At 42.8% G+C, this 14,984-nt stretch overlaps 1 protein-coding gene across 1 annotated transcript in view; it reads right to left on the bottom strand.

The window, feature by feature from the left end:
* Positions 1–12,108, bottom strand: part of LOC121614437 (contactin-associated protein-like 4) — a 113,845-nt gene extending 101,737 nt beyond the window's left edge. The window contains exons 1-3 of the mRNA XM_041948300.1: positions 11,919–12,108; positions 7,852–7,857; positions 1,981–2,166 (exon numbers count right to left, since the gene is read on the bottom strand). Coding sequence (XP_041804234.1) covers positions 1,981–2,166; positions 7,852–7,857; positions 11,919–12,108 — 382 coding nt within the window. The remainder of the gene's footprint in view (positions 1–1,980; positions 2,167–7,851; positions 7,858–11,918) is intronic.
* Positions 12,109–14,984: the final 2,876 nt, after the last annotated feature.

The raw sequence follows: 14,984 nt of genomic DNA, 5'->3' as shown, positions 1-14,984 counted from the left end.
AAAACAGAGGGTGGAAGATGAAGGGATGTGGATATTACACAGAGAGGAAAGGAAAACATTGTTAGAAAGACTAGAAAGGAGAAGAGGAGGAACCGGGACGCAGCAGCTCTCTGATTCAGATACAGCAGGAGGGCAGAGACCCGGGTGGGAGGGAAGGAGGAGAAGGACAGTGGGCATGAAAGGAAAGAGGGACACGTGTGCTGGGAGGACAAACGAGGAGGGAAGAAGCTGGCAGGAAACAACAGGAAGAAAAGAGCGACGAGCAGCGAGACGAGGGCTGAGAGCAGCTGAGAGAGAGACGAACAGAGGACGAGAATCGGATATTTTGGTGGAGCTGGAGATGTTTCTCCACCTACTCCAGCTACACTCCTCTCATCCTTACTCATCTCCTCTTTTCTTCCTTCATCTCTGCAACATTGACTCGCTTACTGTAACATGAAACTGCAGCAGACTCAAATATACTGAACACTAAATAAAATACCTGAATATCCAGTTTATCCTTTAGTTTCTAAAGCTAAAAAATCATCTCATTCCACTCTACAGTATCATATATATTTTGTACTGCTCGTTGCTGCTCTCCATTGAAGCTATATGTTGTGCACAATGAGTGAAGTATTCAAAGCCAAGACTCTACGTTTCATGGCTACACATCCCGTCCAATGGAAATATTATTTGTGCATAATTTTATACACATTTCTTCAGTCAAATTTAGACATATTTGTGTTTTTTAGAAGCTTTAGGGTTTGAAATGAAGATCTATGGGCCGGACTGCACAGTGTGAGTTTGTACTGCAGTGACTGTGAGGTTTAAGAGGTTAAAAGACAATACAGGTGGGTGTGAGGTGAGATGACAAAAAGAGACTACAGAAGGTGAAAGAAGCAGGTGAGAAAGCCAAGAAACCAACAAAACTGGTTGAATAAAGACCAGAAAACAAGGACAGGAGGGCGTTGCGTTGTGGAAGAGGAGGACTTTTTCCGCCATCTGTTCCGATAGAGACATACATCCCATGCCACCCTCCCTCTCCTCCCGCCATCCTGTTTGTCTTCATCTCTCCTCCCAGATTTCCCTCCCTTTCTCTCTCTCTCTCTCTTTCCTCCCCTCTAAGGAAAGGCAGCAGCACCTGGCTTCATAATCACACGCTGACCCACTGTTGATGTGACTGACTTAGGGGAAAGACTGGAGTCAAACCACCTCTTCCATCACCATCCATCCTTTCCCCCTCACACACACCTCCACCCCTCTGGTGTGAGCGGGAACGTGGCTCAGTGCCACGCTGCTCATCATGCTGCTCTGAGCACCAAATTAACCAGAAAGAAGAGAGATAACCTTGTTTTATGCACACAGTGGATGGGCTGGCTTCTAACAGTGGCAGTGATGCTTCTTTCAGCCTATAGAGGATAAAACACACAGCTGAGACCTTTTTAAACTGTCCAACATTCAGCCCTGTGAGGTAGAAACCATCTCCGTGCAGCATGCAAAGCTCTTCAGGAGGGATCACGACGCGTGTTCAAGATAAAGTAAAATACATGAAATAAGGCGCAGGCGTTGGATAAAAGTTGGGTTATGAAAAGACGCAGAAGACACGTTCTGCTCAAACGCTGCTGCAAGAATAACGATGTCACTCACTGCTAAAAACTGATCCAGTCCTCGTCAATACCACTAACTTAAATTATCATTCACATCAACCTGCCTCAACTCTCTTATTTCTCTTTAACAACCGAACGCTGATGCGCAACCGTTACGCGCAAAACCCACCGCGTTAAAGGAACGGACAGTCCTGCACTTTCCCAGATTAATATGGTGATTTAATGAGACACATAGACGAAATATCGCTGAATCCAGAAACCAGAGGTCCTGTGTTTTTCCTGGCGGCTTGACAGAAGAATGAAGCCCCGTTTCAAACCGCCTCTCCGGGTCTGCGCTGCCCGGACTCGCTGCGTCTCCTCCGGGAAAAGTGTAAAAAGCGCACAGCCTGCTCACCTTCTCCGGTTGTCCCGTACGAGCTGCAGAGAAGCAGGGCGACCTGAGCGATAATCCCAGCGACTCTTTTAGTCCACAGACCCATGATGAAGCGGCGGGAGGCTGCAGAGAAGCCCGGCGGCTGCTGGAGGAGAGAGACGGCCAACCTCTCCTCTCCAGCTCCAAGAGAGATCTCCTCAAACCCGACTGAAGGAGGAGGGAGGGGAGAGAGAGAGAGAGAGAGAGAGAGAGAGAGAGAAGGGGGGTTACTACGCGGTGACAGCTCCAAGTTCAGTGCGCCTCCTCTCCTCCTCCTCGTAAAGCTCCCCTTCAGTCCCCGGAGCGGTTTCCAAGACCCTCTGCAGTGCCAAAATGGGTCCCCCAGTTTCCCATCCTCCCCTGCGCTGTGCTGCTGTCAATTAACGCCCTATTGACCATCATTCACCGAGCAGAAAGGGCAATCAATCCCTGCAGGCAGCTTTCTGGTCCGGCATCAGCATGCACATACACAGGAAACACGAAATACACGTACACTTCATTATTTGTGCAACCCGCTGAAAAATATGTTTTTTCGTCAAATTTTTGACGTGAGAAGACTTGAAGGGGGAAAAATCCACCAGGTTACTAAGTTTGATAGTCTTTGCTACTTTCAAACTGGCTGCACCATTAAAACCGAAGTTCTCTCTTAGATGGTGACTTAAGACTTTGAGCGAATCGGTTGCTAGGAGACATCCACAGCCGTCCAATCAAGACCAGCTATTTTAACAGGAAGTTCCTGTAGCCTAACAAGCTAGCTTTAGTTACAAAAAACTTCATTTTTATATGCACAGGAGATCTTTTGTAGGTGTACTGTTGGTATGATTTAGCTTTATGGAGAGAGATGTGTGTCTAAGAGTAGGCTTACATATACTTCAGAATGAATGGTAACCTAACTGCTACATGCTAACCTAACTGATTAGCCAAGTAATAAAGGTTAGTAATTTGAGGTATGTTGTATTAGATTTGTAAAATATAAATTAAAATATTAAAGATTTACATTATTCTTAAATAGCATTTATCAAGTTTCAGGTCAGACATATCAAATTTATTCCAGATTACATCTTCAAGTGACTTCCTGGAGCTGGTTGCATCTGCTGTTCATACGTTAAACTTAGCCTATTTCTGACATGAAATACACATTTTATTTCTACAATAAATAATGATGTTAACGCTAAGTTTGCCACTTGGCTACACGACTGTTACACCTCCATGTAAAAAGTACTTTATGTGACCTGCTTTAATTTAGCAATTCGTTAAATTTCACTTTGTAAACGCTTGTGTGTGAACGCACAAACTCTCTCTTTGCAAGAAAGTAAAACAAGAGATTTTCTCAAAATATAAAACTATGCCTTCACCATGATATTTAGTAACTCTTGGAATTTGAGTGATGCTTGCTGTTGACTCTTTCCTGGTTCCGGAGTTGTTAAGGAAGCGCTCCACTTTGAATCCAAACAAAAATGCTAAGTGACTGTCAGTCCAATGCTCTCTATCCATGACAAGACAATGGAAAACAAGAAAATACGGGCTCCTTTTCACCCTCAACCACAGCAGCTAAACTCTGGGACCATGAGGTTCCCCACAGACTCCTCTAAAAAGGACTGCAATGCCAGTGCTGATCAAAACAGCTCAACCCCTCAGCAGACAGGAGCTAAAGCGGCGACATCTGGCTGTTTGGCTGTGTCCGATTACCAACCTTTGGACATCTTCAGTGCAACGGCAGAGGATCCTGGTTCAGCCTCGTGGAGCGAGGCAGAAGAAATGTGTGACGTCTTCATCAGGATGAAAGAAATCGAGTTAAGCAACATGATAGAAGAAAGCTCTGCGACCCCGGAGTGTGAGTAGGCAATGATAATAATTACCCGTGCTGCTATTAGAGAGCTTAACGGCCGACTTTACAGCCAGGGGAGTCAATAGAGTTGGTTGTTGTGCAATTCCCAATGTTGATGATCAGTACGACTATCAGTCAGTCACGATCAATATAATTAGAAAGTTCTCTTCATCTCATTTGAGTCTGCTGCACAGGAAAAATGATCCGCATACTGGAAAAGAGATTTTCAGGAAAATAAGGGACAGTGTTATTGATATACAATATTTGATCTGATTTTAATCGTGCACACTAATATCTCTGATGTGATTTATCTGTCCTTCAGGTAAATGTCAGAAGATCAAGTACTGCAGGATACAGCAGACAAGGAGAAGATGGAAATGAAGACAGAGAATGAGAATGATGAAAACAGTCTAAACCTCTATTAAATCTGTCTACAAACGCTCAAACGTTTAGAATGTGAAAAATCCTGTAAAACAAAAACGGGTGCTTTACAAAGTTGCTTTCATCACTCTAAGACTTTTCACCTTCAGTGACTGCGAATAGTGCGATGCATTTATGAGCTAATACAATGAGGGTACTTGGTACTATATTCATCCATCGAGTCCCCTGAGTAGAACTGGTACTCGACCTTTTGGTGATTAAAAAACAGTACTGATTATTCATCATTTCACTCATAATACAGTGAAAAATGAAGTGAAATTAAATAGCAATCAAATCTGATTATCAAGTTCCCCTGAGGGACCGTGTGAAGAGGTGAAAATATGAAGAAAATAATTCTGATGTGGAAATCCATGTTCATGGTTTAATAACTCACAAGGATTGCTCAACTGAGAGCATGATTTAAGGAGGAAAATTCTGAATCAAGTATAAATCTGTCAAACATGAGTACATAGTAAGTGATTTAAGGCGTTATTTAACTGTCATACCAACAAACATAAAACAGAAAAATAATGGGAATACTGTAAAAGCCATTGTCCAAATTGTCTTTCACTGCTAAAGTATAGATTATTTCTCAAAATACCTGCTGGCCTATTCTTGCATACAAATTATGTATTAACAATCAAACCGGATTTGCACAGTGTCTAATTTCAGCACTGCTCCGAGTGGCTGACTGCCAGTCTTACACAGTATGTGCAGCGTAAAGGATGCATCTTATAATAATCTGCTTTCTGTGCTTTCATTTTGTGGGTAAGAAGATTAAATAAATTAGTCTTTTTGCGAGTCCCTCTCTGAATGTTTTTTATAGTGTAATCTGTGTGAGCAGAACAACGTGCAAGCACACAGTACTCAAACAAAACAATAGTTGTTCCCACCGTATGATCCCAGAGGACCTCCGTATTCTCCAGAAGTTGACTAATTCTCGCATGTCAAAGAGCTGCTGCAACAGAAAAAACGTTAACTACATCTCCAAAAATCTGAGTGGAAACACCAGAAATTGTTCAAAATGTGACATGAAATGCAACAGAGTGCAAGTGGATAACATGTGAGACACATAAAGCATGCGAGGTAAACATTACTGGAGCTTCCAGTGAGGAGACGAAAACATCAGATGTGTGTGGAGTGATGAGGAGGCTGTCACCTTCCTCAAATTATACATGAAGCAAACATAAATGCTATATTCCCATCATCGTCACATCGCCCTCTTCTTCTGCAGTTGTTTACTGGCATTTCCTTTTACCAATTTTCTCTCAATTCAGATTTAGAAATTAGAAATCAAGTTAAAATTTGCACTACATTAGAATGGAAAGTTCTGGCTTACACAAGAGCGAATGTGCTGCTGGTTATAATAACAACAGGTGGGAACAACAAATCAATACACAGCAGGAGTTTCAGACCAATTTGTGTAACAAAGAACCGCCTGGGGATGAGGTTATGGTGTCGTGTTCAACAGATCAGGCCCAGCGCTGAATATTAACGAATACATTTGTGTCAGAGGGATTTTTGGTCGAGAAGAAGCCCTGAAAACAGAGAGGAGAGGGGGAAGAGGCGAGCTGAGAGTCGGCAGGGGAATCTGATAATGAAAACCTACTGAGAGTATAGACAGCAGGGGAATCCGATGATAAAAAACCTGTTGAGAGCAAACACAGCAGGGAAATCAGATAACACTGAAGCCAGAGTCTGCGAGAAACAAGGGATCACACCCTGCACTGACACACACACTCTCAACATGAGCAAAAACACACCTCGGTGGCCCACGGACATACAGCACACACAGAAAAGCAGCTGGCTGTTGAATGTCCAAATCAGACGGGCGACAGATTCTAAAACTTTGTGGACCTGAGATACGTAAAAACACGGCGAGAGGAAACAGCAGGCTGCCGGTCGCAGGAAAGATTCGAAACTTAATAACACACCCTGAGAGTCAGACACAAAGAGTGACACACACACACAGAGAGAGACACACAGGAGAGTCAGGGAGATAAGAGGAAACAGAAAATCCAAATTCCCAAAAGTTTGAAGCAGGAAAAGAAGCAGTGGACAGAGGATTGAGGCTCTTTCAACAGCTGAACTGAGACGTCTCAGCTTTTGTTCCGTTTTGTATTTTTATCAATGGAAAAGAAACTTTTGTTAAAAGAGGACAGCAGCACAAGAATGCTGCTATTTTTTGTTTTGTTAAGGGAAGATTAGTTGTTGCTGCATCTCAAAGGTTTGATGAAACCGTTTGGAGAAACTGGGTGACAATGGGGAAAGCGGGAAAAGCAATTTGTGTCATTCCAAAGAGAAACGCACCTCGTCCTCGCTGACTGTGCTGTGCTTCTGCTTTTACAGATTTTTATTCCACAAGTTGTAGAAATAAGAGTCTTCGTCATTATTAATGAATAATGAGCAGCTGAAGGCCGAGCGAGTAGATTGTGGCCAAGAAGTGACTCACTGGTAAACATGATAGTGCCACTCAGCCTCCCTCCAACACAAGCACAGACTGGCTTTTGTTGTTTTTCTCTCCAAAGTTATCCGGTCAAATCTGGACGGAGCTCGCTGATAAACGTCTCGTCATGTTGGTTTGGAGATTTTGGTGAAGGAAATCAAAACGTGACGACGCCGTGGACATCTGTGCTGTAATCTACCATAGTTACCGGTGACAGCATGTGGGGAAACAACGAAGGTCTGAAAGGTTGCAAATAAATAAATTATTTATTTGCAACCTTTCAGACCTTCTCCTGCAGGTCTCTTCCTTCTCCTGCACATCTGTCTCAGGAAACCATAAAGCAGCAATCGTTTGACATTTTGGGAAACTCATTGGAGCTAGAATTGATTATCTTAGTTATCGTAAAGACTGGAAGCAGAGGAATAGCTATCCTGCTAATTCAAAGTTCAACAATAGGTCTATCAGATTTCAAAGGGCAGCATTCTGTTCAGAAGTCACGATAAACTTCATTCATAAATGTTTTCCTGCGCATTTCAAATACCTTTCGCTGTCAAAGCTGCTGATAAAAAATGGAAGGAAGTAATAAGAAAACGCCACATCTGGTTCAGTGCATCATGCTAGAAATAGAAGCTAACAGAATGCTAACATGGCCACAATGACATATAGCTATGAACTACTTTATCTAAAAATTACGCCTTCATAATGGCTTAAAACCAGAACATTTCCAACACGCTGTGATTTCAGTTGTTTAGTGTCAATGCATTTTGATTTTTAAGATAATACGATATAAAATATTGCTCTTTGTCTCCATCTGATGGTTAGAAACATCACTGCCCCAGCTGAAAGTAGAAGGACAAGGAGGAGTGAGCACGAACGGCTTTAATTATTCCGTGAAAATCTTTGTTGCTGGTTCAGATGCATTTACACAATTCCTCTTGCAGGCTCAAATCATCTGCTGCTCAACTCTTCAGTCGTCAGTTTTCCTCCATAGAAACATGCTGTTATTTGATTAAGCGCTCATTCAGCCATTGACTCTCAAAGGAGCCCTCACTATTAATCCATCTCCCTCTTCACGGAGGAGTGTCTGTCTCTGGCCTGCCACCTAAGCCGGTCAAAGCTGTTGTTATATTTGAACCTGTGATCCCTGTGGAGAGGCAACGCGTTACTTCTGCACCACATCATCATCAATGGAGTCTTTTTTTCTCCTTTGCCATGGCAACTTCAAAGCGGATGCTGAATGGACGAGAAAGGAGCGCAGCATGAGAATGAGCCGGGAGGAAGTGAGAGGCTGGTTTGAGTGTGAAGAAAACTGAAAGTGAGAGAGTGATATTATGAGTGTGATGATTTTTAATAATGAATTCATCTGCCGGCATCTTTAACCTCGAGCGTCTCCAATTAGTTTGCTCTGTTAATTTTCACACGCTTGATTTTTAACAGCAGATTTGGGAGCATTTTTTCCTCCATAATAAGGGAAAGCTGAATATTCACAGAAAAATCAGAGAGTGAATATTTGAGAAAATATTGACTCAGGACTTTATTCGTAATTCTGTGTAATTCTCTGGATAAATATTGATGAGGAACAGAAGCTTTTCATTTGAGTGGCTTTGCTGCAGTGTCCTGCCTGATCCTGTCAATGTCAATAATCATATCCGTTGTGATGTTTGGTTCCAAAAATCAGGATTAAGAGCTTTCCCTGACATGCAGCGTGAAAGGAAGTTGTGCTAACACTAATTATTCTTACTGAATTTACCTGCCACACATTCGGACAGCAGAGTAGAGATCCAGACCGACCAGGAAACGGCAAAATGTACTGACGAGATCAATTCCTTCCAATGGAACCACCACGATCAGCGGACTCACGCACTTATTTGCGTCAAGTTTAATTCTTCAGACCCTTGAATTTGAGGTCTTGACAAAGCATGGACGCAATCTTGACAATGTTGTTGAGAGATGCGGTTACATCTTGTTAGCTGTGTTGCACCATCCACTTCCATTTAACCTCCTGTGAGTATAAACGATGGACTAAAGAGGAATGGTCTGCAGACGGTTCCATTAGCGACTGAGCTAACATACTTATTTCCAAATGAAATGATGAACAAACCACAGAACAAAACCCCAAGGAAGTAAAATATGTAGTACAGTGGAAACAGAAATAAGCTTTGTGAGGTACTGCTGTTGACGAGCGCTAGCATGTACCTGCACTGCTAGCTCGTTTGTGGTTAGCTCGCCATCTACAGTTGGGCCTGCAAGCAGTGCCCATGTCACTCAGCATCCAGAACAACATGCTTTGTGGTTACTGGTGATTAATTTTGCTGTGCCACTTTCTGGTGTGACCTTAAGTCTAAATGCTTTACTGAAAGTAGTCCTGCCATCCATCAGTGTGTATTGTAGGGGGTCAAAGCCACAGTGAGCTGTCAGTAGACAGTTTTGAGTAAATAATGGAGTAAACTGAAGCGTTAAAGGCTCAAAGTGGCTCTGAAACGATGAATGAGTTTGCTGCTGAATGATGCGAGCTGCTCCTGAGCCGCTGCCTCGTCTTTTTGTCCAGGCTCGTATTTATGTTGAATACCAGATGGAGCGAGCTGGTGATCGATCCACTCTGACTGTACTTCATATTCACAGCAGCAGCTGCAGGCTGTTGGAGGCCTGCTGCCCGACCGGCCGGCCAGTTGGCTGAAGCAGAAAAGACATTCAAAGTTTCTTTGAGAGCGGAGCAGAGATCAAGCTGCTGGAAGCCAGAAGAGAGCAAGAGAAATCAACGAGTTTCAGAGACAAGCCAACTCTTCTAAGCACTGTACACTGATGCATTGCATTGTGGGTAGAAAGTACTGGAAGTAGAGGGTTGCCCTTTTGTCTGCTGAAAATTAAAGACCCATGGAAGCCAAACAGCCCTGAGTAATGCGGTGTCTGTAGTACGAAAATGCTGCTGTGCTGTCTAGAAATAGCTCACAAAGCCCAACAGCTCCTTATCAAAAAAGAAATGTAGCAGCTCTCTATGGATTTGTGCTGGAGGGGTGATAGAGGCTGGGGACTGTCCACAATTACTTGGCTGAAAACTTGTCTTTTTCTTGACATTTCGGCCTTTTGTCCACACAAAATGGGAATTTATAACCGTGGTTCCCAAAACAAACAAATATACTGTGATGTTGCCTGAAGAGTTTCAGTTTCATTTGAGCCTGACTGTTGTGTGTGTGTGTGTGTGTGTGTGTGTGTGTGTGTGTGTGTGTGTGTGTGTGTGTGTGTGTCAGTATTTCACATACATATACCTCCACGTTTATGACCTTCAGAAACCATTCAGAAAGCTGTGGCTTTGCCCTGCAGCCTTATCAATAACACATCAAAGGCAGAAGAGCACACAGGACAGAGTGAGAGTGTGTGTGTGTGTGTGTGTGTGTGTGTGTGTGTGTGTGTGTGTGTGTGTGTGTGTGTGTTCCTGCAGCCATCCCAACTGGGAGACTTTTAGTGTCTGATGCTTTTGCTATTTACACAGACTGAGACCAATAAACATATGAAAGATGCGATTGATAGCATTTTAGCCTTCTTTCTCTTCTTACATTTTTATTTAGAGTTCCTTACTTTATTCAAGTGACACGTTTTGTTTGAGCAGCACAGGAAGTTCCCCACTGGCCTTCAGGTCCAGAGTCATGCTGATGGCTTCCATCTGATAAACACATTTTGATAAAATCCCATTCTGTCTGATTCCAGGTCTGTGTCTCTTTTCATTTGGCCTTCATTTACTGTCGTTAAACTGATGGAGTCTCTTTAAAAGGCTAAACCTGCAGTGACATTTAAACTCTCTGTGACCTCACACATTCTGCAAACTTTTTATTTTCACTAACATTGTGCTTTGACTGATTCCCTTCAAATGCAGCACAGGAAAGACTCAACTCAGACTGTCAAATCATTCTCTTCACCAGATAAAAGTGGTGCAAAAAAGTCTTTTTTTCTGTTGTATCATTATTTTCAGCAGAATTCAGGCAACAATATAACACGTATCACACAGACTGATGCCGGGCTAACATAACTACAGACACGCACATAAGATCAAGGACATACTCAACCAGGAATGGTTATCTCACTATCTCACTTTCACCCTCTCGTTCTGAAGTCTTTCTGTATTCTCGACCTGTTTGTGGTTAACAGTGTTTCATCATATCGCTTTATGTTGGTAAGGCATATTCTGTATCAGCTTGTTAAGTTAACTGAATCAATAAGATGTTTACACTGAGTAAAAGGCTGTTTTGCATGCGGAGGTGTGGAGTTAGAAAGAAGTGAGCTTGTTTAAAGGCTAGCAGCTCAAGGCCTTAACACACCAGAGTTTCTCATCGAACTGTCAGCAGGTGGAGTTGCATTGTGGGAAATGCAGGAGGCAGATTTTGACAAAAATGTTATGGGAGAACAATGCTAAATCATAAGTAAAAAATAAGCGAGTGTAGAACATTTCTCTTTTGGCTTCTTGACAGCAACATTTTTCTAGAGTCTCATAATTTCAGAAAATGCACTTGTAGCTGCATTTTAATATGCAATATCAACTTTGAGGTGGTGGTAGGTGGGTGTTTAACTATCCGACCTGCACCAGTGTCAGTGCACTGTATCCAAAAAACCCAAAAGTGGAGTAGGACCCCAGAGGCTTTAAATGTAAGTGTGTTGACTTGTGGCAAAAGGAAACTGGCTGAATCTGCTGGTTTCATGTACCTGAATAAATTTCATATGGGTCAAAGGATTAAAAAAGAAAACATGCCACACCTCACTACCACCAGACAGCTCAGGAAATCAGTGTTTAACAGCTGATCATAACTCTCCACACTCTGTGTCCTGATCTGATTAAATAAAAAAGCGCTCCATGAGATGCTGAAAACAAATGAGCAGCACTCAAATTATCTTCACATCCTTCTGACATCAATCCTCTGACAATCAATGATTAATCAAGTCCCTATCTGAAGAGATTAAATCTAAGGGTATGTAGGATTTAATCAGGGATTGATGAAAAAACACCCACCAGCCATGCACTTTAACGACTCATATAATTACCTCTGCTGTCTGGATTTGATGAACTCAAAGAATTAATGGCCGAAAAAATCTCCGACAAGTGAACAAAAGGTCCCCATCTAACTAGCTCCAAACTTCTCCTTTTTCTGGCAGGTTTTGTGTAAAAAGGGAGATTGTTAGATCGAGTTAGAGAGCCTCGGGTGTGGACAGTTCTGCGTTGTTTAATCCTTACCTGACAGATGGTGTGAAATGCCTGCAGGCTGCCAGTCAGATGATTAAGACAGCAGCGGGTTTCCTCAGAGAGGCACTTCCCGGCTCTGCTGGGTGGACTACAGGTGGGCTGCTCCTCATTTGATCTTACAAGGCAAAGAAATGAGGTTTTGTTAAGCTGACGGGTTCTTTTCTGTCTGCAGCTACACGTCTTCATCACTGCTGGCCCCTGCGAAACAAAATCTGTGTGTTTGGAGGTCAGTATTGTAAGAATAATAATGTTCCTGGTGTATCTGTAACCATAGTGTAAGACTCTCATGTAATACAGAGAGAGAGAGAGAGAGAGAGAGAAGGGTGGGAGGATGGCATGCAACAAAGGTCCCCGGCGGAGGAGAAGCACGGATGTTGCAGTTACTGTATATATCTAGACGTATATATATATATATGGCATCCATCTGCTTTACTGCCAGGACTCCAGTTGCTGCCTTTGGCCTGAAGGGACTTAGCAACTCCTCATGAAAACAGTTAAAAATCCACTTCACTGTATACTGCCAGGAATATTCTAATACCACTAGGATAAAAGAGTCTTTGAGAAGACTGGACATGTTTTCGAAAAGCATTAAGCTTTATCCAGTGTTTTTAAGAGAAGGCAGATACTGACTGGTCAAAAAAAGTTGCCAAAGAATAGTTCAACATTTTGACAAACAGGCTTAGTTTCTTTCTTCATGAGACTTGAAGAAGATCGATAGTCTGGCTCTGTCCAAATGTCCGCTGACCAGCACCTCTAAGGCTCCCTAATTAACCCGTCATTCGCCCAACTTTAATTGTGCAGGTGCGGCATCACTTGCGAAGAGGCAGGTCTTGGGTACACAGAGCATCTCTCATGTTCCTGCTACTTTGAATAAGCTGTTCAACAGTTTGGAATTGGCTGCCACTAAAGCTTGATTCAGTCAGATGGTGGAGAGGAGTACTACTACTACTGAATGGTCTGTCATGCTTTAAGGTTTTAGAAGGTCCTCCTTACAAATAGGTGGCATTTTGTATGAAAGGTTTGCAGAAAAATTAGTAGTTTTGTACATGCGAACAAAACACTGAACAATGGTTCAGCCAGACTGAGAACTGAGAGGGCAGAAAGAGACAAAGACAAATCTGAGCAACAGTTAAATAAAAATACTACAAAAAACAAAGAAATTGGCAGCTTAGCATCAAAATGTGTGCAGATTTAAATAGTGTACAATAACGTCTCTGACAAGCTGAAGGTAATACATGTGTTGTTTGAGCAAAGCGATTCTTAGAACTTAGTCAAGGGTTAGCACTTTTGGAATCGGATCACAGAACATCAGCTGAATATACTGCAGACTGACAAGTCAGAGTTTAACCCGATTCAGTTTAAACAAGCGAACCACTGAGTAGACTGCAGAGGGCACGAAGAACAACCAAAATATTCAGAGCACAGTTGCACAGCTGTAGTCGAGTACGTGCAGCAGCGTAAAGTGCAGAGGGTGGAATATAAAGCCAATCACATCACTGGTCTCATCGCTCTGAAACAGCTGAGCCAATCAAAGGGAAGCACGGCAACAACAGCTCAACAAATGAAAAGACAGGAAATCATATTGTCGTCTGGAAGGTGCAGAGTGGCAGGACGTGAACACACAGCAGCACAAATCTGCAAAAGGCAGATGGCATGAGCTTTTATTTAATTTGTAAGTTTTGATTCTACCGCATTTCACACAATGAGTGGTCACATGATGTCGTGAAATGTGGCAAAACAGCATCTCCACTTTGTGTATAGAATAAAATATGAAATAACACTTCCAGTAAAAAGAAAATTGAAAAGGAGTCGATGGCGCACAGGATTGATGGGCTGCTGTAATCCGACGTCTCCTGCCTAAACAATAACATAGTGAGCGATAACCGACCAGCCTGCTGTGTGTAGGGGTGTCTGTGATCATTTTCTACGGCACTCCTCAAACCAGGAGCTGCAGATTCGTCAACATATGTGTCCTGTTACTGTCAGATGGCTGCAGGGATTTAATGAACTGAAGGAAACGCTTTTCAGAAAATATACAGCAGCTGTGGACGAGAGATACTGTGAGAATCATTTCTAGATAAAAACACAGTGCTTTACAGACATTCCTGCTTTCGTCACATTAAAAGTTGTTTTTGAAGCACCTTAGAGGCTTTGAGCGAGGCGCTGAGCCCCTCCTGCCCAGGCTCAGATTGCTGGATGGGGATGAACCAGACTCTTTGTGTGTGAATGAGCTATCTTGTCCGACCTTCCCTCACCTTGTAGTGACTCCTCCTGCCTCATGATATAAATATGAATGTTTTTACACAACGTGACTGGTTCAATAACGGTTAAAAACAGCCGGAAGGTGTTTTATAATCCTGGATTTATGAAAGCGAGCCGGAGAACAAAGGAGATCCAAATGGCATTAAAAGTCAGCTCAGTGTAACTTCTCTCCTGTTTTATCCTTGAAACACTGATGTTCGACATCTACAGACAGCCGCCTCACTAATCCTGCTGGTTTCTCTTTCAGGGCATTCTGGGTTTTTGTTGTTTAGGAAAAAAGCTGATCAGACCAGCAGCAGCCTCCTGGAAGCCGCAGACAGTCGAGCTGTTGGTCGGTTCACTGCAGCTCGTGTCTGCCAGGAATTAACACGCTTACTGCTGGATTACACCGCAACAGACAACAGCTCTGCTCGCCTTACTCTGCACTCTCAAAAGTCAACAACAGACATCAAATAACACAGCCGAAGAGGAAGAAAGGGCGTGTTCACGCGCATTTGTTCCGAAACCTGGTGTGTTTCACCCCCACGTTCGTTTTGTTTGGGTGTTTGTGAACACAGCAATCGCTGTGAAGGCAATATTTACGACCAATGAGAGAAGAGCTTGCTTGCAGATGGAATTTGTTTCTCACTTTTGGACAACACTTGAATGTCGCCATGTGAATGCAAACGAACCAAGTGTCAAATGCACCAATTGCATCAAATCAGTCCCTGAAGTCACGGAGGTCATGACATTAAACAGTAAACGGATTATTCCACTTTCCTTTGTCTCGAAGAAAAATTGAAATGTTTTAAAAAATACTC

The sequence above is a fragment of the Chelmon rostratus genome, chromosome 12, assembly GCF_017976325.1.
Source record: "Chelmon rostratus isolate fCheRos1 chromosome 12, fCheRos1.pri, whole genome shotgun sequence".
Classification (NCBI taxonomy): Eukaryota; Metazoa; Chordata; class Actinopteri; order Chaetodontiformes; family Chaetodontidae; genus Chelmon; species Chelmon rostratus.
The sequence above is the reverse complement of the archived record's forward strand: the minus strand, read 5'-3'. Positions and strand labels throughout refer to the sequence as shown.